Here is a 24,891-nt window from a genome sequence, read left to right as displayed (position 1 = left end):
GACGCGCCACAGTATTTCAATAAAACGAGAAAAAACATATGTAAACGAGTCTACGGTAGTAGTTTCACTCTACGAACACACCTAGCAGAGCAGAGTTCAATGAAACTGTAACTAGAAATGCAATCTATTTGTAACACTGATCAAATTGTTCGATGACTCATTCAACAGTTTGAGGCAAGAAAAACCAGAATTTCCTTAGTATGATTTCAGCTGCACTAATATTATTGTTAGATTGTTAGATATACAGAGACAAAGTGTGTAACATTTCGCAGCCAGCTATATTAAAAACGAAGAGAAAGAGGCAAAAAAAAGAACACTAACAGTATTAATGGGGAGTGAGTCGGCTGACGCTTATTTCTTGACGACTTTCTTGACGGACAACTTTTTGGTTCGAAGCGCGAACCCGCGTGCATCGTGTGCATGGGCCAATCCAATCCATAGAGCAACATCATGCAGCACACACGAACACGAACCATGAAGATAGAGAGAGAAAAAAACCAATCAAATCTAGTTAGTGAACAAATGAAACAATTTTAGCGTACTAATAGTAGTGTGTAATGGATGTTGAGGAATCCCGCGCAGGATATATAAAGCACTCGATGTGGAACGTTGCGTTCAAAATTTTATGCTAGTTTTGGTCAATAGAACCAAAATGTATCATTTCCGCGCGTCAGTCCGCGCGTGTGCGTGTTATTTGAACCAAGATAAACGATCATCTTTTACAATTCTTTCCCTACTCGTTAAACTAGGATACTTTCTAGAAAATAAAGCAGTGCGTCAGCAAAAATCCATTTATGCAGATAAAAAGAGGAAAAGAAAAACAGAAATAGTGGTTTATCACGCATCTTAAATTTAAACAAGATCGAAAGAATGTGATGATTCAAGTATATAATAAAATTAAAACACAGTAAACCAGAAACAACGACTGAGTCTCGCATCATCTTGGCATCAACTCGGAAACCCTCCACGGACAGTTTCAAACTCGGAAGACACCCAATGGTCTCTAGGCGGTGTCATCAAAACGTTCAAAAACGTGCTGAGAAAGTTTTGTATTTGGAATTGTTAACCCTACTACGTTTGGGTGAATCGTATGCGTCTTACCGGAGTTGGGCCCCAATGGTAAGCATTGATGTATCATTTATTCAGCGTATTTCGAACAGTTACTGTAAAATTCATCCACAAATCCATGCCATCGGTTGAACTGAAATTACGCTGAATTTGACTGAAAACCGTACGCAAAAATATAACTATTTCATTTCCACTTGGTGAATGGTGAGCTGAAATGGGTGAGGTACACGGCCAAGAGCCTCGGACACCAGGACACCCAACTGCCTGGGCAGGTTATCCTTCGGGGGTATTTGGTATTTCAAACAGCTGCTGGGGCTACGGGTCTAGGAGTGTGAATATGGGATGGGAAGTGTAGGTCGATCCGAGATGAACTCGGCCGGCCGCGCAATTTTTTGTTTGCCTTAAAGTGAAATGTTCAAATTTATTTGTTTTTTTTTTCGTTTTTTTGTTAAACTCGATACATGTCCTTGCTTGGTCGTGCAAGGGTGGTTAGACAGCGATAAACAATGTGAAGAATGCGCTTTGAGACATTTTCCAGCTTCACCTAAAGCGATCCGCCCATTAGGGCGAGGAAAATGGGTTATAGTCTTAATAAACCCCTCCGCTTTGGTTTTTTTTCTTTTTTTTCAAAATAGTTCGGCTAATACAGGTTGAAGCTCGAGATTGCTGGCTTGGGCCAGGTTCGTTAAAATACCATTAACCTATTCCGTGAATTTCTTCGAGACGTCATCGCTTCCGTCATCACCAACACTACTGCATGGCCGTGGCTGTCAATACTTTGATTCCTGTTGTTTCGAGTAGATTGAAATCTTTTTTCTTTATAATTCATATTTTTATTAATATACTGCCGGAGAAGGCGATATCTTATCGGTCTAACTCATGCGATGCAAAACACCAGTCAGCAACCACCAAGTGCAATTAAGTATGGCCTTAGTTAGAATTTCGAGTACAAGCATAGCGATTATATTGTTATTTATTTTTTTGACTTACAGCCCGTTTTATGTTACATCGTTCCAAGTACCAACAGAGGGCGATGTACAAGCCTCCGGCCTTACCCTGTAGAGAACCTGTGGGGTGAACTGAATAATGCAATGCAGTAAGTTTCGAGGCAAACCCACAGCATCCACAGGAGTACCGAACCCGTCGCACTAAACTTGCAGCATAAAAATAAAAGTAAACACAGTGTTTGTTCTTCGCGTATTTATAAATCAAGGGGGAGTGAATTGCCTTAGTACCGAGAGTCATTTCTAATTGGTAAGATATTGGTTTGGTGTTAGGCAGTATAATTTATCTTCAGCTCCGGTTGGCTCTCGCTGCCAGTGTTATCAATCAATTCGACGTGCCTGCAGAACTCCTCTCGGTCTGCGTGAGTGAAAATGTCGTGTTCGTAAAAGGTGCTGCTTGGTGCTGCTCGGTGCAGACTCATCCCTTCTCTGCTCTCAGTACGTATAAATCGCTGTTGCTATTTCCGTCTACCGTAGATTTGTCTCCATTTTTTAACCATTTCAACGCTGGTTATTTAGCGTAGAGTTCAAGGAAGGCCAATCCAATAAGGTGGTGATATTTTGTTGCGGAGAAAGCTGCTCGTTTCGCCACGGAGACTAGCAAACTTCCTCTGCCGTCTGTGTTTTTGCCACTGCAATCAAGCAAACGCTACAAGGTAGCCTCCGACCGGGGAGGACACACTGTTTGTCTGGGAAGCTGAAAATCACCGAAACCAAACGTACGCAGAATGTCGCGAAACTTCGCGTCGAAGAGTGATAGTTACTATCAGAAGGAGATCGGGCTGAGCAGTGTGCAATCAATTGATGGAGACTCGTTGCCCGACTATAGTGAGTTTGATACGGAATCAGTTACATTGGACTATTTTAAGGAAAGGTAAAACGTTTTCCCTCGTACCCCAGTCAGCTGTGTTCTAGTGTGTGTGTATGTGTGCCTGTGTGTATGTGTGTTCGCTTATCGCAAGGAACCAATATCAGCCCCACGACATAGCCCATTGGAAAGCCTACTGTGGAAATTGGCGATAATTAACAAACTTGCATTAACCTCTTATTTCTTTCGAGCTGTTCAAGTGTATGTGCGTATGCGTGTTTTCGGGGGGAAAAGCTTTGTGCAGAAAGTATGCATACAAAGAATATAACAACGCGAAAACCCTATGCGGAACAACAGTCTGGCGATCCAGGTACACTCTTAACAACCCAAAGAGACAAATGCTGAGAATAATGCCCACAGACTCTGTTATACCAACATCTTATTCATTTAAAACATACAGTTAAACATAAAAGGAACCAGCCGGTATGCTGTCTGGAAGCCTTGACGGTGGAAGGTAATGGATCAGGTGGAATAAAAATAGAACAGGCTTTGATCTAGCGTAGGCAGCTAATAAGGGCATCTGCATACGTATACGTTCACGTCTCTAAGTAATTGGTGTACATTTGTACAAGCGTATGTATATAAATAGATGAGGACGACCCCATGATATCTCAGCGTAAATTCGTGCGTACAATAAAGATTTTATTTTTATCCCTAAACTCCCGTACGTACACTTGACATAGCATCGACGCTAAATGCCCACATATTCCGTGCATGCTTCGGATGGGACTCGCATATTCCAGATTGCCAATTTTGCTCAGGCGAAAACACTTTCCATCATGTTGTTCCTTTGTGTTTTTGTTCTGCTTGCAGCTGCAACGCATTGCTAACACATCACAGTGAACGTTGCTTTGACCTCGCCGTGCTCCTCCCACGTTTTGTATCGCAAATCATGGTGCTAATGAGCGAAAATGCATCACCGCTGTGAACTGTTGCTACTGGAAGCGGAAATAATACGATAAAGTTAATCTATTGTGCCACTACTCTGTTCACTGTGTAACGGTAGCATTTGATTTTCCGTTTCGTCACAAGCGATTGATTCCATCAGTCGAGCCATGGGGATCACTTTGGTTTATAATTTAATGCTTTCCCTTAATTGCTATAGTACTTAATGGCTTATTTTCTCATGCAGTGTGTGCTACTTCTATAGCTAACCATATCAACAGCAAGCATCATTTAAGTCGGTAATCTATCACCACCCCTACGCAGCACGTGCAACAGGCTTCGATATTTAGAGTATACTGGTTAAAGGTGAGTTTTATTAAACCCAAAATGCAATAAAATGCATAGACGATGCTGCGGCAGCTTGCGCTGATCACACTAGCCCGCACATTTTCAGTCTACACAAGGTTGCCGCAAAAGCCGAAATGGATAGTTGTAACGGTCGTTCTGTTTAAATGACGTTCACTTCACGATGTCTTTCCACTTCCAGTACCAAGCGTGGACCTTCACCGGATAAAATGGCACCTACAACAACCATCGAAACTGTTACGATCACTCGACCACTGAAGGTAAGGACATTTGTTATGAACGGAGTAGATGCATGGAATCGTCATTACCTGGTGTTAATGAAAGTCTGTTACCGTTTGTGATAGGTTATCGCGTTCATCTGTGGTGTCATCGTCATTATTCTGATGGTTCTTGCCCTCACGTCAACCGACTGGTTGATGGCGGATAGTTGGCGTCAAGGATTGTTCGTTCACTGCATTGAAGAGGACTATGAGCAACCACTGCCTTTCAACATTCAGGATCCAGCGGGCTGCTATCCTAGCCGTGATGCAGGTGTGCGGTGTTCGTTGCGCAGCCATGAAATTCGAATGAAATCTAATGAATTATCGTTTCAGCCTATATTAAAGCAACGGCAGCACTTTGCATCGTGACACTGGTCACGGACGCGTTGGCCACATTTCTCACGGGTCTGGGACTCCGAACACAGGATCACAATCTAAAGTACAAATTCTATCGCATCGCTGTGCTCGTCATGATGGTTGCACGTGAGTGTATACTTAACATTTTTATATTAGGATTTAATTGCAACAATCCTCGTGATTCTGCCTTCTTCTCTATTTTACTGTAGTTATAGCGCTGCTTGTTGCCTTGATCCTGTACCCGGTGTGTTTCGCTGCGGAACTGAATCTTGGTATTATGAACTGGATGACTGGAAACGAACATTAGCCGACAAGGGTATTCACGATCTACTGTTTTATTATCCACAGCGAATCGACCGGTTTGGGAGTTTGGTTGGGCGTACGGCGTTGGCTGGGGTGCTGCTATCTTTCTATTCGGGGCCGTGGTGCTGTTGCTGTGTGACAAGGAATCGGAGGAAATCTACTACAAGGAAAGGAAAATCGTACACGATGCGTCCCTAAGGGACTAGGCCAGGCCGCATGCTCTGCCCGATGTTGTGCTTTAGACAATAGGAGCGATCAACCAACAACAATAGGTCATCAAAAAAAGGAAGAAATAACGCACACCATCGTCCTCCTACTGCTGAACGAGTTTATAGTTTAGGTTTGTTTAAGCTTTTTAGTTTGAATTATTCAACACAATAGTTTGGATAAATACTGGGAACACCGCATGCCGGCCATCAAATTCGAAGTTGACCACTAGTAATCAAGTATCGCCAGGAAGGCTTTTGAAGCAGCATTGCAGGACTGTACCAACCATATAACATCAATTTCCCTTCTCCCAGCCGCTCGGATCCGGTCCTTTACGCTATCCGCCTCTCAGAACGGAAGATGAATCTCGGAAATTACTAAATTAATGGCATGGTAACAAATTTAGTGTTATATGGCTCAATCTATCTTTCTAGAAACTTAATGCGGTAAATACTCACATACAAATGATGATGCACTTCTTACTGGATCGCTTAGATGATGGTAAAAATGATCGCAAACATGCTTTACAGTTTTGGTTATGTGGAACGATCGGTAGTAACACGATCCACGGATGTACATATACCATGTCCTGCAGAATAGATTCTAAAGTAATATGGCTATACAATTCTCCAACAAGTAAAAACCGATCAGAAATAAGTTTGAAAGTGAAATAGTAGCATACACAGTATCATGATTTCTCATACAAATTTGCATATTAAAGCACACGCAAAAACAATGTAGGAAATCTTATGTTTGCATTAACAAAATTTTTCAAGACCACCAGCACCGGGACCGTATTTTAGTGTAGTTGAAAGACAACAAAAATACTCTACCACTAGGAGCACTAGCGGCAGCATCGGAAGGATCATGATTACTAAAAGAATATTTTAGCACATGATAAAAGATTCAGAGCAGCAGTACATAGAACAGTTGATATGGTCAATATCAAGAAAATTCTTGTCATGTAAAGTATCGCGGACTATTCAACCATTTTGAGCATGTTAACTCAAAATATGAGGTAATCTGAATTACGCCCCTTTTTCCCCCTTTGCTTTTTTCTATCAAAAACTCATGGGGCCTACCAAATGTTTTACGACACATATACGAATCGATATTAATTATGAATTATGAAGTACATTTTTCACATTATTACAACGTATCCCCGCATACGAAACATCACGCATTAACCACAAGTAGATCCCAACTCACTTTTGCATCCGGCACGCGCTGGAATCCTCTTCACACAGCGTGCATGATTCAAATGCGATTGAGCGCTAAACTTCTTATTTCCTTCAGTTTGTTAATCGACAGCGAAAGCGGTGGGCGGTGAATCATAAATCTCTCAACGAGTCCCCATGTAACTTTTATAATGCCATCGAATAGCAAATATTTATAAAATTGTCAATTGTGTAAATAACCGTATATTGCATTAATTGATTCACTATACATGTAACAATTAAACCTTCTAATAAATAAGACAAACATATCTAATATACATGATTCTGTTCTGAAAGTACGTTTATTGTAACAGTATTGTTTCATCTAGAAGCAAAGAACATCCGAAGTACAACACAAACCTAAAACAACGAGCCCTCACAAAGGTAAAGCTTCAAAATACATACAATGTTTACCAAAAAACAATAGTTTGATATTATAAATACGGCCCAGTCCGTTCTTCTAAGATTAAAACAAAAAAAAATAGTTTGATATTGTATTGTAGCAAGTACCACTAAAGCAACGATCTCAATGCAATGTATGCAAAGCAAATTACTAGAAAAAGAACTAACAGTCTTGAGAGCAAATAAAGCAGCATACTAACACTACATCACGCCTTGAGATCCGTAAGCGGCACGTACATTACGCCCATCAACCTTGTCTTGCTAACCGTACCATCGAGCCGTTTGTCTATCTGCTCCAAATACTGGGTCCCTCCATCGGGACCAACTGGAACCACCAGTCTGCCGCCCGGTTTTAGTTGTTTGATGAGCTGCAGATCGATTCGAATAAATGTTGCATTCAAACGTTACATGCCAAGCAAACAAATGTACCTCTTCAGGTGTCTCTGGCGCAGCGGCCCCAACATGGATACAATCGTACGGGGCATGGTCGTTGCAGCCCTTTCTACCATCGCCCTCTGAAACATAAAGTATCACTTGACCTTATTTCAAAATTACTTTTGGTGCTTTTTCCGAACGACCAATTTACCAATCAGAATTACTTTTCCCGTATCGATCAGCGAGACGTCATCTTCACCAATATTTTTGCGGCCCAGCTCCACCAAACGAGGATGATGCTCTACGCCGACTACAACGCCCGTTGCGTTCGGCTGCTGATGGATGTAACGGGCAAAACAAGCGGTCAAATAGCCCGACCCGGAACCGACGTCCAGTACCTTGCTATCGGGTTTCAGGTACTTTTCAAGTAGCTCGAGTGCATAGGCGTGCTGAACGGCAACGTACAATTAGATGCTATTCGATACAGAATAAAAGTTGAACCGTATTCAGATGTGCTTACCATGTGCGGTGCGCTAATGGTTGCTCCATGTCCGATCCTTTGTGGAGAATCGATATAAGGATTCAAATTTTGCGGTACATAGTGTCGGCGGTCGGTCGCCAGCATCGTTTGCGCTACTGCACTACTTTTAATAATGTTATACTCTACAAATACCAATCAGAAAAAGGTTGGACAGTTCAGTATACACAAAAGTATCGGTTTTCGCGTACCTTGCAGTTGCCGTATAAGATCGGCGTTATTTAAACCCTTTGACCTCCAAGCCATTTTTAGTTAGTTGATGGAAAATGAAACAAAAGGGAGCACCTGCGAATAGAGTTTAAATGGGTTAGCGGTTGAGAGCCGAAAGAGCACGTAAAAATTTGCGTTAATGTTAACATCAGGGACGAAGTGTATGTTTGTCACAAGGTATCGATGCGCGTAAATAATGATCAAACTTTTATTTGCTAGTTTGTGTCACTGGGACCAAAACTACCAAAACGCACGCCTGGCTGCTGTGCGTTTGTACCAATAATCTAAGGTTCCTGAAGCTGAGTGATGAAGTGGTCGTCAAGGACACAACAGATCCGAAAACAATACTTTGTATGGACCAGGCCTTGTCTTACATAGCTAATGGATTTATTTAGATTTCTCCCACTCTGCAAGTGTGCTTGGTCTGTGAATCTTTGTTCGTGCTGTCAAAGTGAGAGTGTGTGAACCACGGGACCTTTACAGCTACTTACATTCACAGCACATTTCGACAACTTGGCCCGGGGGAAGCGAAGACAGAAAACAGTAAAATAATGTTTAAATACTAAGAGTAAACAAATATATATTAACAGTCCCATTCATAGATTGAATTATCAGCTTTCAGTTGAATTATTTTTCCATTCAGTTGTTTTAAACATAAATTGACGTTTTATATCTGTTAACAGTAACACATTCTATCATGTAAATGCTGCAAATTTTCACTGAATTGAATGTCTATACGAGAGAACTTAGGATTTTTTGTACCAACTACCAACTTTTCTTGACTTGATCGAATATTCACGTAAGCTTAACAAAATTTCCGATGGTTACTGGTTGTAAATTTTCCATCAATCAAATGTAATTGTATTTCGTTTTAAATGCCTTTGTTTTAAATTACGTTGGCAAGCAGTCATCGAAATAGAGTGTGAAGTATTGAATCAAGTATCTTAACTACATTAGGTGTTAGCTGAAAAAATATATACGCTGTCGATAACGGTTGCTTAGATCCCGAATTACTGTTGCGGTTTCAATTTCTACTACATTTGCCCCTGGTACAGGAGAATAAATCGGCCGAAAGGCATACGCAGTATAGAGCAAGACAGAGAAGAAGAGATAAGCAAAGGTGAAAACATTCGGATACAATACACACCTGTGTGTTACAGTAGTGTGGGTATGTAGGTCTAGAAAGCGATGACGACAAAGCGTACCCACAGGGATAAAATATGCATCCTTAGGTGTGTGTGTGTGTGTGTGTGTGTGTAGTTTATGAACTTGCACAAAATTTAGAATTTGTTGCTAGGAAGTGCTTTCTGGCACGGCAACAGTTTGGAGTAATTTTAGAGTAGCATTTGCAGAACGAGTTAGGTTAGTTTTCCGAAAAGAGAAAGGGGAAAAAAACGCCGACCCCCACCACTCTTCCCCTTCGTGTTTTGGCCACTGCTCATACGGTTGGTTCCCGTCGGTTAAGGGCGTCTTTTGATTGGCGGTTCACTTTTATAGGACGTCGCTTATAGAGAGTGCTTGTCATTTTCAGATTGGTTCTCTTTTGGCGCCGCCGCTAGCGTCCTCTAGCGGTTGAGTTGGCCGAAAAACGCAAATCGGAATCGGTGACTGAGGTCTCGTACATGAGATGATCGGGTGCTGCTTTGACGATTCGAAGTGAAATTAACAATGTTCTGTGTCGTGTTGTAGAAAAAAGTGTATGTGATTGCGAAACTCTTTGAAAGCAAGCAGGTGTAAGGCGCGTCCTGTTAGCGTTCCGTGTCGTGGAGTTAACGATTGATGGTTGAACGGTGTGGAAAGGGTTTTGGAACTAGCGCTGGAACACCAGTTTTCCCAATATCGTGTACGTTGTAAAATACTCTGTGATAAACGAACACCTTCTCTGCAAATGTAGCTTTTTCGCGGAACGGAAACGAATGGGGGCCTTTTTAACGTGTACGGTACACGTATGAACGTGTTTAACAAACTATCTATTACCTACAGACAAAATATACCTAGAACGCTTTGTACGTGTGTATGCTGTGTGTGTCCGTTAGTGTGTGCTAGTGCTCGTCTACGCGCGTCTGTGCACGAAGTTGCAAAATTTTGAGCACATAAATATTCCTATTACATTGAGGCTGCTTGGTGGTGCGAAATATATTGCTACTGATTCGGAACTCTTTCTTGTGCTGTACTGTGTTGAGTGATACAATCCCGGAGTTGAGCCGGAGCGGAGTTGAAAGGAGTTTTTATCTTGCGAACGAAAAAGACCAAAGACATTGGCCCTTAGTTATTTGTGAGGTGTATCGGCGCTGGCGCTTCTAGAAAGTGCAGAAAAAGATTTTGTCAGTAAAGCGAGTTACTTGCGAAGTGTTTGTGCAGAATCGACGCAAAAGGCCTTAGTCGCTGCCAACATAAAAGGGCTTGCGCCCATAAAACAAGATGTCGGATACAGCTCAGAAGTCGTCTTTGGGGCTGGATGCAGAATCATCGTACGTGGGTGGCGTACGCCCGGTGGAGGGTGGTAAAAATCGCTTCGAAAAACAGCAGGAAGCAGGCGGGCCACCGCTGACACCCCACACTCACCCGTTGGTCACGACTGGCACGATGAATGGATCGCGTTCGAACGCTGAAGAGGAAAAACTACGTGATGATACGTGTTACGACGAGCCCGGTGCCGAACCCGTTCCGCAGCAGGCAGAACAGCCGGATTCGACGGAGGGTCCGATGCTTACCGACGCAGGGTCTGATCATACGTATGTCCGGAGTGCCGATCATGCAACGGCTGCACGTATGACGCGCTATACCGTGACTCAGCTGCTGGCCTTGAGGGAAGCGGATCTTTCGAAGCGTAAACCAGCTTGCATCGAAGATTCGCGATCTGAGAAACATCTCAAAATGATATCGATACTTGTGCGCCGGTCTGAAACACCGTTCGACGACGATTCGTCCGGAGCCATGGGCGGATACGGTAGGCACCGTGGGTCGTCTGGTAACTCGTCCGGAGGGGGCACGGGTAGCGGTATTGATAGAGGAGGTGCTAGTAATCTGGTAGTCGGTAATGGTGGTGCCGGTAATGGCGGTGGCGGTGGTGGTGGTGGTGGTGGGGGTGGTGGTGGTACCATGAGCATCCCACGGAGCGAGATGCGCCGTTCCGGCGGTGGAATCGATCCAAAGGAAAGGCTGCGTAAGGAGGAAGGGATCGTACTGTCGCCGCAGCGTCGCTCTTTCAACATGGGCTGCCAAATGCCGTCCGCTCCGCAACCGAGCGGCAACCTTGGACTGTCTGGGAGCCTGCTCCGATCGGATCGCGACCTGCTGAGTGGTCGCGAACGTCGTATCGGTAGTGGACGCATTTTGTCCCGTGACGTTTCTTGGGACTATCGGCCGGACAAGGAGCTGGAGGCAGGCGAGTACCGTACCAATAACAACAATGGTAACAACAATGGTACGAACAATGCCAACTTTCGCGATGGAAGAGACGGCGGGAAGGATAGTCGTGATTTGCGCGAAGGACGAGCCACCGACGCGAAGGAACCGGGTCGCGAGCGAATGGAGCGTGGCGGTAAAGAGGGGAGTGAGCGGGACGAACGTTTCGAACGTCGTTCCGGCGGCTACGAACGGCCGGAAAAGGAAAACCCACCGCCGCGAGGCTACGGCAAATCATCCCGTAACAATCATGCCAACAATGATGGCCCCCATCGGGGCGAAGGTGGCGGCTATTATGGGTACAACAATTACAACCATTACGGCTCGAATCACGGTTCGTCGTACGGTGAACGGCGTAGGTATAACCATGATCATGGGCGCGACGAAGAACCGGAATGGTTTAGCGAGCCGACCTCACAGCATGACACGATTGAGTTGCGTGGCTTTGACGAACCATCGCCGGGCAATGTCCAGGATAGCGAGCAAGAAAAGGAGCCATCGGCATCGTCGAAGTCACTCGGCAAATGTAGTGACAACCCAGCTGAGGAAAGAACTGAGCGCACCACCGAGTCGACCGATAAGGAGTCGGTACGTGGGGTGGAGTATGCCACTGGCGGTGCTAGTGATCCGCACCGTAAGAAACAGGACCGCTCACCGGGTGATGGAGAGAGTAACAACGGAGGCAAAGGAGTGCCGGCTCCAAAAGTGGCTACTGCCGACTTCAACATCGAAGACATCCTGAAACTTGATGATTGCGATTTTCTCTATGTAAGATTTTTTGTTTAATGAACATGGTGTAAACGGCAGGCATTGGTTTGATTTCTCTCTTCCACTTTTCTTTTCTCACACAGAGTGTGGAGCCGACAGTAAAGGATAATGGTGCCGAACCGAAAGAATCACGCTGCTGGCAGTGGTTTCGCCATGATCATCAGGCTATGAAATTTCATGATACCGCGGTTGCCAAGGTGATAAAGCATGATGAGGGGATATTCTTGGACGACATCAGCAAAATGTTAAAGGACTTTTCAAACACCGAAGAGAATGCTCAGGGTGCAGCTAGTAATTGTAACAAATACTTCGCTCCCATATCACCCGCCGCAACCTCTATGATGCCGGACACATTTATGGAGCTATTCAACCGACTGGAACTGATCGAGAAAAATGGCCAGCTCGAGAGACTTGGTTCTGGTTTACCACCAAACCAGTTCGATCCAGCATCTATGCAGCAAACTTCGATGACTTTGCATCAAAAACAGCAGCAACAACCACGACAGCAGCAACCCCAACATCAGCAACAACAACAACAGGGGAATAATCAAATGCAAAACCGTAGTCTGCAGCAAATTTTGGGTGTGAACAGCGCAACATCATCATCTTCATTAATTACGGCCAATATGGGTGCAATGCCAGGCTGTCTCAATGTTGGTCAGATACACAGTGTTGAAGAATTGGAAGCACGTTTCCGACAGTCCGATACAGGAGCGAGCGGTGCTAGTAGCGGTGGAGTCGATAGTAGTGGCGACGGTGGTGATGCTACTGGATGTGGTGAAGGAAGAGGAGATCCCAATGATGGTACTCCCAATATCGTTGGTGCCATACCTCGACTCATAACACCCGCTAACGATCCGACATGTGCTACTTCCATGTCAGTTTCTGGCGAGGCTGCTAACGTTGTTCCATCCACTGAAGCCGTTCCGGATAGCTCGGTGCCGCCACAGGAGTTGAATGCTTTCAAAAAATTGTTGGCACAGATGAGCGGAAACAAGTCTGGTCCAACTCCGCCGATGTCTCAACATCATCATCATATGGCGGCATCTGGTCACGCAGTGCTCCCGAGCCCTCCAGCCACGACACCTATTCCTACGGTTCTTCATCCGATGCCAAACGAAATGCTGCAAAAGATGTTTCATATCAATCCGATGCTCAATCCGAATTCAGGTATGTTTTTCTTTGTGGAATCAATATGGAGTTGGATTTGATTTTTGTAATTTTTGCTTTTGAAGATTTAATTTAGTTTCTTTGATTCTTCGTTTTCAAAAATCGAGCATGGAATTTTGCTAACATTCTTCCAATTTTTTTTTCTCACAAACTTCTACCGCAGTTAATGACGTGCGAAATGCGGAATTAATCAAACGTTCGGAAATGCAGGCTCTACTGCACGGCGTGGCTCGTGGGGAAATTTCGCAGAACACCTTTTGGCAACAAATGAATAGTCAAACCAATGTCCCAATTCACCGTGATCCCCCAAATATCCCCACTTTGTTGGGCACCACCTACAATGCAGCTGGAGGATCACGCGTTGTTTCTCCCAACATATTGATAAATCCACTCACCGCAAACTCGCCCCTCCCCATGGTTTTCCATCCAAAGCAGCCGGTACGCTTATCACCATTACCGAACGGCATCCCACAGCGAATTCCCTCGCCTCGGGAACTTCAATATCACACGCAATCGATAATGCAACATGCACTAATCCGCAAAAAGTTAGAAGAAGCGCGCGAAAACTATCGAAAAAGACAAGAGCAACAGCAGCAGCCACCGCCACCGCAGCAGCAGCAGCAGCAGCCGCAAACACAGCAGCAGCCACAGCAGCAGCAGCCACCGCAGCAGCAGGAACAGCAACAGCAGCAACATCACCAACATCAACAGCAACATCAACAATCGCAGCAACAACCGCAACAGCAACATCAGCCACAAGAACAACAGATGAAGCAAGTACTGCCAGCCCAGTCGATGGTGGTTCAACCGAAGTTGCAGCGTCAGAATAATCATCAAATGTCACATGACATACAACAGGGGCAAGGTGTGCAACAGCCAGTGCTTTTGCCGCCACATACCTTCCAGCAGCAGCTTCTACCTTCCGATCAACAGCATCATCAGAATTCAACCGCACAACATCATCCGCAACAACCTACCGAACTGCAACAGCTTCTAACTCATTCCGAAAGCATAGAAAAAAATATTGAACATGAGCAGCAACAGCAGAATAACCAACAGCTCATTATGTTGCCAACTTCAACTGGGGCATGCAGAGAAAACATTATGTCCATTTCGCCGGTCAACATGAAATCAGTTATCAGTGGTCGCATGAACGCGGCGCTCGGCTCTGCTGCTATTTCACCGTCGAAACAAAACCAGCCTCAACCGCAGCAAGTTGCCTCGCCTACTCCGTTGGCATTCACCCCTACGTCCGTGCTACGTAAGATGACTGCGGTGCAGGATAAAGATCCTGATAATGCTGCCCACCAGCAGCAGCAACAGCAGCAGCAGCTCCAACAGCATCAAACGGGCCAACACATGATGCCGAATGCACAAAATTATCCGGATAGTGGAATTCCGGGAGTTAATATGAATACCCTACATGGTATACAGCAGCAGCAAATGCACCACAAACACCAACAGCAGAAACCGTTTGTACTACACCCTCATGGTCATCCGATACAGCAGATCCCTCAACATCATCACCCCCACCAACAGCAGCAACCACAGCCTCCATATTCACACGATGCTCCACAATCTGAGCACCAACAACAGCAGCAACGTATCCTGGCAGCACTGATATGTCCTGCGGGTCAATTCCAACAACCAGGATCACAAGCGCAATTAAACATGCCTATGCATCCACCGCCAATGCTGGTACCGCAAATGAATGCGATGGCGGGAATGCAGCCAGGGAGTGGTATGCGTAGCAATTTGCAAGCCGTTCCAGGTGGCATGCCATGGAATTTGAAGCAGATGCCACATCAGAATGCCGCATCTCACCAGCTGTCAGGTCCAGTACCGCAGCAAATGCCACAGTCGCTGCAGCTTCAGCAAGCCCCACAGCAACCAACACAATCCCAATCCCAATCGCAACAGCATCAGCAGCAGATCTCACAATCTGGTCAACAACTACTGCCACAACAGCAACAGCAGCAGCAGCAGCAGCAACAGTCTCCAACGATGATGTCTCTAGCGAAACCGCAAGGAAGACCCATTCTCAAAGGTAATATATGGACTACTGCTTTCATCTGGGGTAGTTGAAGGCAAAACTTCGCTCCCTTGGCCAAAAATTAAAAGATCTGCAATAAAATGTAATATACCTTTTGATTGATCCTCTTTATAGGATGCAGCAGCAACAGTGGTCAACAACAGGTACCACAGCAACAAGCTCCACCGCCACAAGTACAACAGCAATTGCCACCACCACAGCAGTTGCCGGCAATGGTGCACATCAACTTTGCTGGGAATGTAGAGTTCCAATCCTACAATAACAACCGCAGTGGAAATCCAATTCTGGGAGCACATCATCCGCCTACACATCCATCATCGCAGCAACAAGCCCCACCCGGCGCACAGCATCAACAACAACCCGCACAACATGCAGCAAACATGATCAATCCGCATATGCAGCAACTGCTCCACCAACGCCAGCAGCACCAACACCAGCAACGAGCAATTCGTAATCAATTGGTGCAACCACACATCGGCCCGCAACAGCAGCCATTAAGAATGCCAAACATGGCTCAGCAACATGTTCACGAGCACAACAAACAGCAGCAACAACAACAACAACAACAATCACATCCCCATTCGAATATGCCGCCACAACAGAATGCAACTGTGAGCTCCGGTGGTCCTAACATCATAAATTTTAACCGCGAGGGTGGTCTGTCGCCGACAAGCAATCAGCTCGCTCGCTGGTTCTCACCTGAACTCTTGGCACAAGCTTCGGCAGGAAAATTACCTTCTCTCAATATTGGGCAAGTGATGAGCCTGGAGGAATTCGAACGCAATATTCAGCACTCCTCTACCACTGTACATAACTGAGTTGTATCCCCTTTGCGCTCATAAAGCAAAGGAATGAATGAGTGAAAGGACAACAGTTTGTCCCAAATTTATTCCTTAATTTTCTTAGTCTTTAAAACGCAAGAATGGTAATTAAATTCCCTCTACGCATAGTGCGATTTGGTGCGATTTGGTTTGATCGGTTGTGCTCGAACATGAACTGGAAGATGAAAACAGAAAAAAGTTAAAGTAATGGTTATGATAGATCGTTTAACTAAAATCAACAAAAATTGAACAAAATTTTGGCAATCTAAGTGATTAAATGTTAACTCATGCCAACAATAGATCTGTTTTAATTTGTGAATGTTTAATTTGATATTTCATTTATTTTGAATAGTGAGAGTTTTGTCGAAACATAGGGAGAAAAGTTAACAAAATTCAACGGCACACGGCACCGTCATAATTTAACGGCTTACAATAATCACATTGTCAAAAACAGCCCAAGGGGAAAAAGGGTTTAGGAGGATAAGAATCTTGAAGTTGAAATCAACCGTTGTAGAAATGATTCGAGTGAGATTAGCAGGTGACGCCCAAGACGAATTGTTTCTGAGGTACGAGCAACCGAAAAAAGTGTTTCCGAGCTGAACAGCCGCTAGAGTTTTGTTCGATAAAGTAGGCATAATTTTTTAGTTAAGCCAAAATGTACCATTCGTTCACCACATAGAAGGTGTTGTATTCCACAGCGAGAGAGATTCACAGACACTACTACTTTCGGTATGCGGCTGTTGGCGGTGAAGAGTTAATACACTTATACAATACCATAGAAAAGTTTATGAACAAAACGGATAAAATCGAAGTACGAAGAGAAATGCGGCTGAGGAAGTGTAAACGCAGAAAGAGATACACTGCTACGTAGGCAGAACTATTTCGAATTTGGCCAGCACTAAGCCGTTCCAGCGTATTTCATGTCAAATATATTTGATGGCAATACATAGAATCAACTTAGCGGTTTTTACTTCTGCGGCTGCATCCGCCGCACCAGCAATGAATTATTTATAATTTTTGTTTGATATTTGAATATTTTTTTGGTATATTAATTTGTTCAATTTATCTCTTTACGAACTACGGCAGAACTCTCTCTAAAACAAATGTGTTGCCTCCCATCAACCGTCAAATACGTTGTGTTGGTTCTCGCGTTTCCATACGTATTTGAAATGCTACCAAACTGCTATTTAATTGAAGAATAAACGCGGTTTCACCTTCAACTACTCCAACACAATGTTAAATGAGCTGTGTACGTACATATTAAAATCATCAGTGCGCGATGCAGCGTTTTTTGCTTAAATATTTAATCCAACACCATATTTGATATTTTCGTTCGCGAATGCGTTAATCGTTTTTCTAATTCAAGCATTATCTTTTATCTACTTAAATAATCTTAACTGTACTGGTGGTATACACAATTTGTTAGAAGGCAGAAAACGCAGATGTGTGAACTTATGATAGCGGACGTAAAGCTTCTCTGGCATGCAAGAGCAGTGAACTTGAATGAGATAGAAATGCTAATTTTAAGTGACAGAAAAATACTGAACCCAAAAAAATAAATCATCGTATCAAACGATCGTATGTATTTCAAATTTGAATTCACTACAAGGGCATATTGTCGGCTTCTGGTGGCATACAATCTACCAAAGTCCAAAATCTTCTTCGTATGGACACCTTCCGAGCCAGTAGACTTGCGTCGCCGATTTATTTACTCATTCATACACTTTCTATAAGCTGCGACAGGGTCGACTTCATCACTTTTTGCGATTGGTTTTCATTGTTTCCAATCGCTTCGCAATGGAAAAATATGGAAGTTAGAGTTTAGGGAGAGAGTTTAGTTTAGCTTGTTCGTTAAAATACTATTAGTGATGCAAGCAAACGTTTCCGCAATCACCAACATACCTGCATGGGCATGACTAACAGCCATCGTCATCGTATCAACTCCATGTGCTGAAAATCTTCCACACAACATGCAGTTATGTTGAAGATGGCGGAAGCATTTGGTTGCATCGCTAATAGTATTTCAACGAACGATGTAGACCCATACAAAGTGTTGCTTGGATTTGATATCAACCGACTTTAGTGCCAAAGACTAAAAGAGAGATCTTGGGCGAAGCTAAATGAATCAATTATTTCTTTCACCACGAAATTTCACCAATTTTAACAAGGCCAGCTGCGTGACAGCGACGATCGTTACCGACTACTCTTTCGACGGCGGGGGCTCGATTGTTGTAATCCTAAATATTAATTTTGGACCACCACAAATAAGACCACAGATGAACACGGAGGATCCATATTCAAAGAACAGAAGAAAGAAAGAAAAAAGGGTATCCCTTTAGTATCCGTTCGTTCGATTTTCGAAGTTATCCGCTCGTAGTGCTTTTCAATGAAGAACCGGTATTTATTTGAATGAACAAGATGTAACACTTTCTAGTAAACCGCTTCCCATTTCCATTTCTGGCAGGTTTTAACTTGAACTGCTCTTCACAGACCACGGCAGTAAGTCATTCTCCTTGGTTTTGTTACGTTAACACTTCGCATTATCTACGTTCAACCAACGTCCATTCGCCTGCATCCGTTTGTTCGTTTCGTTTAAATATAAATCGGATTTTCCTGTCCAGTAAGCAAACGAAACATTGACGTTGGCATGGTTTTCATCAATATCTACAGATGAGAGAATAGGTGAATGTTTTCATTTGTTTTGTTTGGATTCATTTTTAAAAGATTACCGATTTTCATAAAAGATACTGACCTCACCGACGGATGTTGCAAGTAGTTTGACAATTTTCTCATGTGACACAGCAACGACACTTTGGTTATTGATTTCTATGATTCGATGGCCGACTCGGACACCACCGCGTTCTGCGATGCCTCCGCGTAACAGACTGCAAATCTGTGAAATTACAGTTGAAATTATTAGTGAGTCACTGCCGTACTTTTAATTTGATATTCCCTTTGTACTTTTACTGTCTTCGTCTAAATGTGCTGCAGTATGCAAACTTACCACTCCATTCTGCACGCTAAAGCCTAACTGGTACTTCGTATTAGGTCGCTTAATCTTAACCTCCACAACGGGAGCGCAAGGGACAACGGTGAACTTGACAGCAGTTTGGTTTTTCGTATTTTTTATGTAATTCTGACACGTGGACAACGGCAGGCCGACTAGGCTCAATCCGTTGATGGCAATAATCTGGTCTCCGATGTTGAGCTGCCCGCAGCGAGCTGCCGCTCCCGATGAGGCGAGGTTCGCGATTACGACCGTCGGTAGCATCGAACCCCATCCAGACTCGACGATCACAACACCCAAAATCTCTCCTTTGGTCTTCGGCACCACCACCTCCTTCTGGAGCTCTTTTTTGGCGAAGACTTCCAATTCATCGCCAAAAATTTCTTGGCTGTTCAACACCTCCTGGTAGTCGAGTTCCTTCATAAAGCTGTGGTCTTCAATTCCGTTTGCCTTTAGAAACTCCATATACGCCACCTGGAATGCTTGGCCAATACTTTGCGCAATGAACTGCGCTTCTTCGCTTTCAAACACGTGGCAGATCATCTTTGGCGTACGGTTGCTGCGAGCGCCAACGTTGTCAAATGAACTTGGTGTTCGCTTTTTCGGACTTTCAATCACCCTGGTGGTAGTACTGTTATCCTCTGGACAGTTTTGTGCTTCGTCGGTGTGAGGTGGCGGTTCGGATGGCGCTACCGCCGCTTCTATCGCTCCGGTATGCGGAGCATCATGTGCTACGAAGCGGCGCCTTGCCATAAGAACAACCAGTTGGCCAATGTCTGCAATGTAGGAGATTGTACGCAGCGCATGATCCATCATGATCTCCTTCAGGTCCGTATTAAGCACCATGATTTTCTCTGTCGAAATAAATAAATCCACCTCCGTGCTTGGTTGAGATTCACCTTCCGGGGCCTGGGCAAAGGAACAATCTAAGTAATGGTTTTGCTGCATAGCACAGAGTGTCTTACCAAAGCCTAGCCAGGAAGTATGTTTTTATGAGTTGTTAATAACGCGTGAATTTCAGGAAAGAAGAAATGCAGGAAAGAACAACAAGACACAATACGTTGGTTAGTGTTTTGGATTAAATCAATCTTTTCTTGCAGGAATGTGGATTAGGAACCGGCGAAGGACTGAAGATACTGTGTTAGGAAATACATGGAACAATGAACAACAAAGTACAGAAGCAAATACAACGAATATAGAAGGAACATGATGTTAGGTGGTGGAACGTTTGGCGAGATAATGCTCACTTTAATGCGAGTAACGGCTTCTTCCGCCTGCATCATTCGTGTCGACTTCGTTGGCTGGCCCTCGCACACCAATTGCGTGGAGCCAAGGTAACGGGCCCGGAACAGTACGCCTTCAATCAGAACTGTCGGGTTTAGAAGGCCTACAAGAGAGTTAAGAAACATAGACAAGCTGTTTATATGTAAGAAGTCGTTTAAGGCGGCTCTGAACGTTCTTTTATTCTCCTGTGAATCAATATAATAAACACCTAATGAAAAATGTTTTTTTAAACTTACATGTTTACACGATTCAACCATCGAGAAAGAATGAAATGAAAAATTAATATACATTATGTGAAATATGTAAACACTGATCTATGACTCAATGTGCGATATACTTTCAATCACGGAAATTGACTTTCAACAACCTTTGTTAAGTTACTGTGCTTACATTCTTGTTTGATATTGTTTTTGAATGATATGTTGAAATTTTTTCGATTTTTCTTGCTTTAGTTTCCTGGCGTAGTTGTTTTAGTTTTAACATTCACTACTGCAGAATTGAATATATGGAATATGTTAGAAACCCTCGGATATTTTTTTTCAATGTTTATTTCATTTAATTATATATCTGTTCTTTTAGGTTTGAAAGAGGAATGTAGGTACATAAGGTTTTGTTTTATTTAAAACAAAGCTGATAATTTGACCATTAACTTACCTTCTCTGGTTTTGTGCCTGCCTTTGCTTTCAATTTCCTGAAAAGTATTAAAATAGATAGAAAACGAAAAACAATCATCAAGTTTATCTAAATTCGAAATTCGATCGGTAATTTTTGAATTCGCAATTGAATTCGTGGGCGTCTCTCCGGATGGAGGTACTTTACTACTAATACTACTGGGACAATAGAGGAGCTGCTGTATATAGGGCGACATATACGCTTCGCTCCGGTCATGCTATGAAATTTGCGGACATGTTAGATCGTCCAGAAGGACAGAGGGAGCGTGGTAGGCCCCCTTTTTGGATTGCGTTACTATATTGATAACCAAGCAAGAATGCCTGGAAAAGGTAGTTAGAGGACAAATGCGCTCTAAGATGTGGAGGGAGTCGCCGTTGCATGTCAGGACCGCTTGGCGATTTTAATAACCGTATAAGTAAGTGAGTAGGTAAAGGTCAGCATCATGCAACTACTCACAGGAAGGCTATCAATCGGAATGTCGCCTGGGATGTAAGCACCAGTGTCGGCTCGAAGTGCGGTGTGGTTTCGCTTTATGTTCGCCAGCGTCGATACTAATGGGGGCGATTTAGCGATCGAACCGCGGCTGTCGAAATGCTGTAGGAGATTATAAACAGTTGAAAACATTGTGAGTTGTGATAATGGCAACAGTAAAGTCGATGCGGCAATGTACTTGCTGTTCGGTGAATTTTAAATCACTGAAATTCTGCTGATGACCGAGAAGCCGATCCGTTTCTAAGTCCGTATCAGTTTCCTCATCATCGCCCGCATTCGTTCGGCGTATACTCGTTTGATGTAACGATGCTTGCTTGTTTGATTCCTTCTCCGTCTCCACTAACGACCTGCCAGAGGCAAAATGAATAATACACTCAGTAAAATAGTAATGAGCCACAGTGATCCTGCCATGATGATCCTACCTTAACACCCAGATAGGCGATGCATCGCAATTACTGGCCAACATGTCGTCCTTTTCCGATCCACACCTGTGTTCTAGCAAAGGTAGTGTTTTGGTCTTGCGTAGCGTCAGCCTTATGTCATTCAATGCCCGCTGTACATCACTTGCTGAACTGGTAGGATTCAGACTAGCAATATCAGTTACCTCTCGCACGTGAGCGTTCGCTACGTTTGCCTCTGCTGAACTCATTGCGACGTACGAGACGTTCGCTTCGTTGAACTCCTTCGTACGGTAAGACTGCGTTTCTACTGTCGCTAGTACACCATTTAGATGAGCATTACTTTCCGAGTCAGACGCATGGCCGCTGGACAGTCCGTCCTCTAATATTGGCATACTATTGCACATTCTCCCGTAATCGGTGCACGGCGCACCTATATGCTCCTTCGAGACCCGGTGATTCGTATCACTAACCGTGGTATCGTATGTTTTCGTATTTTCTAAAACATTGAATGTGAAATTATTCTTTAAGTGTGCGCATACACTTCCATTTATCATTCAGGAAAAAATGCAAAACATCGTATAAAATTAGGTTGACAAAAAAGACATACATTATTTTCTCGCTAGATGGCCACAGTGATCGATATCTCGTAAAGTATTGATCAAACAATTTCAAGTTTATGCTCATTGCTAAGGTGACCTTTCAACTAAACAAAATCGTTTGTTGTTTTTTGTTTGTTGTGGCTGTTGATAATGAGAGTCAACAAAAAGAAAATGCTGAACATTTTACAAAGCAGACCAGTCCTCGAGAGTGTCGACAAAATCACAGAAATGATCGAAGTTGATCGCCCATGTTAGTAGTCGCAGTCGCATCGCCCAAAAGTTAAAATTCGACCACAAAACACTTGTAAACCATTTGCGCACAGCTGGAGTCAAAAAGATGCTCGATGTTTGAGTGAAGCTCGATGCTCAATATTCGAGCTGTGTAGATGTGTTTTTTGTACTCCACTTCGTGAAACTCCAATGATAAGGACCAAGAGTACTATGAGACAACAAAAATATAGAACAAAACGGTGCATATTGAACCCAAATCGGACCATCGGAAATATCTGAAATAAAAATTTTAATTTCACGCAAAAATAATAGATTTCGTTTTCGCCAACCTAATATAACAGGCGATGCAGAGTTGTGGCTCATGTGGGGATGGGGGGCAACTGCTGCAGAGTGATACAGATATAACGCCAACTAACCATAATTGTTTGACACGCATGTTAGTGAATTATGCAGATTAAAATCCGCTCTACAACCAGACTCATAATCTGTCACCGGCGAGAGCGCAAAATCATGTAGCTTCAAATTGCTCCCCTGTTTGTCATTATCTTCTTCTATTTGTTGCGGCTGTTTCGCTTGACTGTAATATTTCGTTTGACTATCGAATGCAGTTTCATTTGACTGAGTGCCTGCAACGAGAAAGTCATCTGTGGCGTAAGAAAGCAACATGATGGGAAAAGGTACCCATGAAAGATAACCGAGTGGTACACTTACCATTAACGTTGACTGCATTATAAAGACTTGATTCGCCGATTTCCAAATCGAGTAACCGCTGTCTATTGACGTTGCTGACATCGTTGGAACCTTCTACGTGGCCGCCATCACAATCGTCATCACAGTTGGGGGCCAGTGATGCAGCGCTGTTGACTCGTTTCGGAAATCCAGGAGGTCGAGGAAGGTTGCCAGTAGTTTTGTATAAAATAAGGCCATCCGGTTGCGGATAGTCATCGGTATAAATACTACCGAAGCGCCGCGGCGATCCTTCGTACTCGGCAATCATCAAGCCACCTGTGGGGTAGTTAATTGAATGAAAATGGTACCGAGTTACGAAATAAAAACCATTCTGCGCTATGCTACCGAAGCCTACCTATAATAGTTTGACCTTTCGTGCGACCATCATCGGGCATCATTGGATTGCGTTCTCTTGCGCTACTACTCTTCTGCCTATCCAACAAAACGGGCAATTCGTCCTCGCTTCCGCACGTTACAGGCCAATTTGCTTCGATGTCGTCGAACACAACGATCTCACCCGCGGACAGCATCGTGTATTCGGATCGATGTTCCTGCTGGTGGTGCTGGTACGAATCGTAACCGTACAGTTCTCCCTTCGCAGTCAACACTGGACTAGAGGCAGCCGTCGAGTCGCTGCTCCCGTTATGACCTCCGCTACCGACCGGACTCCGGCCAACCTGTATCTGATGGCGGTGCTGGAAACGCATCTTTAACTCCAGTTCGGCAGTGGTGGTCGGTTCAGGCGAGTGCAGTACTGTGCTCACCGGGGTTGTGTTCGGTGTTAGGTCGTTGCGAGGTGCCTCCCAAAGCAACCCGTCTTCATCTTTGACGCAGTGAGGGGGGGCGGTATAGTGTGGTGACAACGGAAACAAGCTGGTTACTGAATATGGCAGTGCCTGCGGCATTTCCGTTGCCCTGTCGCTTCCGACATTCGGTTGACTTTTGCTTCCACTGGACATAGTGTATATTTCTTGTTCGTTACACAGCTAGCCCTGGAAGAATCGACACTCGCTCCACTCGCTCCACTGTCTCCCACCACAAGAAGTTTTTAATACATATTGATGCACTCACAGCACTGCAAACTTATAACTGACCCATGGTCCTTTTTACATGGTACAGCTTAGTAACCGAGTGCACTAACCGTGAGCACGATCGGTGGCCCAATCGAGAGTACGAAAATATAATCATTAGCACAC

General features: G+C 44.0%; 5 protein-coding genes across 14 annotated transcripts; 3 read left to right on the top strand and 2 right to left on the bottom strand.

The window, feature by feature from the left end:
- The first annotated feature begins 2,320 nt into the window (after positions 1 to 2,320).
- Positions 2,321 to 7,099, top strand: LOC128271712 (transmembrane protein 47). 5 transcript variants are annotated; one of them, XM_053009367.1, is made up of 7 exons: positions 2,321 to 2,510; positions 4,091 to 4,191; positions 4,373 to 4,451; positions 4,536 to 4,722; positions 4,785 to 4,934; positions 5,018 to 5,080; positions 5,157 to 7,099. In XM_053009367.1, the coding sequence occupies exons 3-7, from the start codon at positions 4,401 to 4,403 to the stop codon at positions 5,315 to 5,317; spliced, it is 612 nt and encodes a 203-aa protein (XP_052865327.1). In that variant the 5' UTR covers positions 2,321 to 2,510; positions 4,091 to 4,191; positions 4,373 to 4,400; the 3' UTR covers positions 5,318 to 7,099. The 5 variants fall into 5 exon arrangements, with proteins under 5 accessions (XP_052865327.1, XP_052865304.1, XP_052865295.1 ...); XM_053009344.1 differs by having other exon boundaries at positions 4,073 to 4,191; XM_053009335.1 differs by lacking the exon at positions 4,091 to 4,191 and adding an exon at positions 2,592 to 2,946.
- On the bottom strand, positions 6,822 to 8,457 carry LOC128271747 (protein-L-isoaspartate(D-aspartate) O-methyltransferase-like). Of its 6 annotated transcripts, none has more exons than XM_053009410.1 (6): positions 8,435 to 8,457; positions 8,042 to 8,135; positions 7,833 to 7,975; positions 7,524 to 7,761; positions 7,367 to 7,452; positions 6,822 to 7,305 (listed from the first exon to the last, which is right to left on the bottom strand). In XM_053009410.1, the coding sequence occupies exons 2-6, from the start codon at positions 8,094 to 8,096 to the stop codon at positions 7,144 to 7,146; spliced, it is 684 nt and encodes a 227-aa protein (XP_052865370.1). In that variant the 5' UTR covers positions 8,097 to 8,135; positions 8,435 to 8,457; the 3' UTR covers positions 6,822 to 7,143. The 6 variants fall into 6 exon arrangements, with proteins under 6 accessions (XP_052865370.1, XP_052865378.1, XP_052865355.1 ...); XM_053009418.1 differs by lacking the exon at positions 8,435 to 8,457 and adding an exon at positions 8,315 to 8,410; XM_053009395.1 differs by lacking the exon at positions 8,435 to 8,457 and adding an exon at positions 8,338 to 8,395.
- Positions 8,458 to 11,162: 2,705 nt separating this feature from the next.
- Positions 11,163 to 14,403, top strand: LOC128278995 (putative mediator of RNA polymerase II transcription subunit 26). Its single transcript, XM_053017720.1, has 4 exons — positions 11,163 to 12,236; positions 12,320 to 12,334; positions 13,842 to 14,179; positions 14,265 to 14,403. Exons 1-4 carry the CDS (start codon positions 11,163 to 11,165, stop codon positions 14,401 to 14,403), a joined length of 1,566 nt encoding a protein of 521 aa, XP_052873680.1.
- A 609-nt stretch (positions 14,404 to 15,012) lies between these two features.
- LOC128271702 (alpha-protein kinase 1-like) lies at positions 15,013 to 17,773 on the top strand. Its single transcript, XM_053009323.1, has 2 exons — positions 15,013 to 15,453; positions 15,574 to 17,773. The coding sequence occupies exons 1-2, from the start codon at positions 15,078 to 15,080 to the stop codon at positions 16,275 to 16,277; spliced, it is 1,080 nt and encodes a 359-aa protein (XP_052865283.1). The 5' UTR covers positions 15,013 to 15,077; the 3' UTR covers positions 16,278 to 17,773.
- A 908-nt stretch (positions 17,774 to 18,681) lies between these two features.
- Positions 18,682 to 24,246, bottom strand: LOC128274685 (uncharacterized). The gene is made up of 11 exons (XM_053012958.1): positions 24,051 to 24,246; positions 23,678 to 23,971; positions 23,383 to 23,592; positions 22,158 to 22,632; positions 21,914 to 22,082; positions 21,700 to 21,837; positions 21,226 to 21,262; positions 20,535 to 20,674; positions 19,285 to 20,196; positions 19,033 to 19,173; positions 18,682 to 18,944 (listed from the first exon to the last, which is right to left on the bottom strand). The coding sequence occupies exons 1-11, from the start codon at positions 24,223 to 24,225 to the stop codon at positions 18,873 to 18,875; spliced, it is 2,763 nt and encodes a 920-aa protein (XP_052868918.1). The 5' UTR covers positions 24,226 to 24,246; the 3' UTR covers positions 18,682 to 18,872.
- Between the last annotated feature and the right edge of the window lie 645 nt (positions 24,247 to 24,891).

Source organism: Anopheles cruzii, chromosome X, assembly GCF_943734635.1.
Source record: "Anopheles cruzii chromosome X, idAnoCruzAS_RS32_06, whole genome shotgun sequence".
Classification (NCBI taxonomy): Eukaryota; Metazoa; Arthropoda; class Insecta; order Diptera; family Culicidae; genus Anopheles; species Anopheles cruzii.
This window is presented reverse-complemented; position numbering and strand designations above follow the sequence as displayed.

Coding starts and splice junctions, on each gene's coding strand:
- LOC128271712 (XM_053009335.1), top strand. CDS start 2,801: ATGTCGCGAAACTTCGCGTCGAAGAGTGATAGTTACTATCAGAAGGAG. Junction 4,723..4,784: donor CTATCCTAGCCGTGATGCAG/GTGTGCGGTGTT, acceptor TTATCGTTTCAG/CCTATATTAAAGCAACGGCA. Junction 4,935..5,017: donor GCTCGTCATGATGGTTGCAC/GTGAGTGTATAC, acceptor ATTTTACTGTAG/TTATAGCGCTGCTTGTTGCC.
- LOC128271747 (XM_053009410.1), bottom strand. CDS start 8,096: ATGGCTTGGAGGTCAAAGGGTTTAAATAACGCCGATCTTATACGGCAA. Junction 7,762..7,832: donor CCATTAGCGCACCGCACATG/GTAAGCACATCT, acceptor GTTGCCGTTCAG/CACGCCTATGCACTCGAGCT. Junction 7,306..7,366: donor CGCCAGAGACACCTGAAGAG/GTACATTTGTTT, acceptor ATCGATCTGCAG/CTCATCAAACAACTAAAACC.
- LOC128278995 (XM_053017720.1), top strand. CDS start 11,163: ATGAGCATCCCACGGAGCGAGATGCGCCGTTCCGGCGGTGGAATCGAT. Junction 14,180..14,264: donor CCACAAGAACAACAGATGAA/GCAAGTACTGCC, acceptor GACATACAACAG/GGGCAAGGTGTGCAACAGCC.
- LOC128271702 (XM_053009323.1), top strand. CDS start 15,078: ATGCCTATGCATCCACCGCCAATGCTGGTACCGCAAATGAATGCGATG. Junction 15,454..15,573: donor AGGAAGACCCATTCTCAAAG/GTAATATATGGA, acceptor TCCTCTTTATAG/GATGCAGCAGCAACAGTGGT.
- LOC128274685 (XM_053012958.1), bottom strand. CDS start 24,225: ATGCTGTCCGCGGGTGAGATCGTTGTGTTCGACGACATCGAAGCAAAT. Junction 23,593..23,677: donor TAATGCAGTCAACGTTAATG/GTAAGTGTACCA, acceptor TTCTCGTTGCAG/GCACTCAGTCAAATGAAACT. Junction 22,083..22,157: donor TCGCCTATCTGGGTGTTAAG/GTAGGATCATCA, acceptor TGCCTCTGGCAG/GTCGTTAGTGGAGACGGAGA.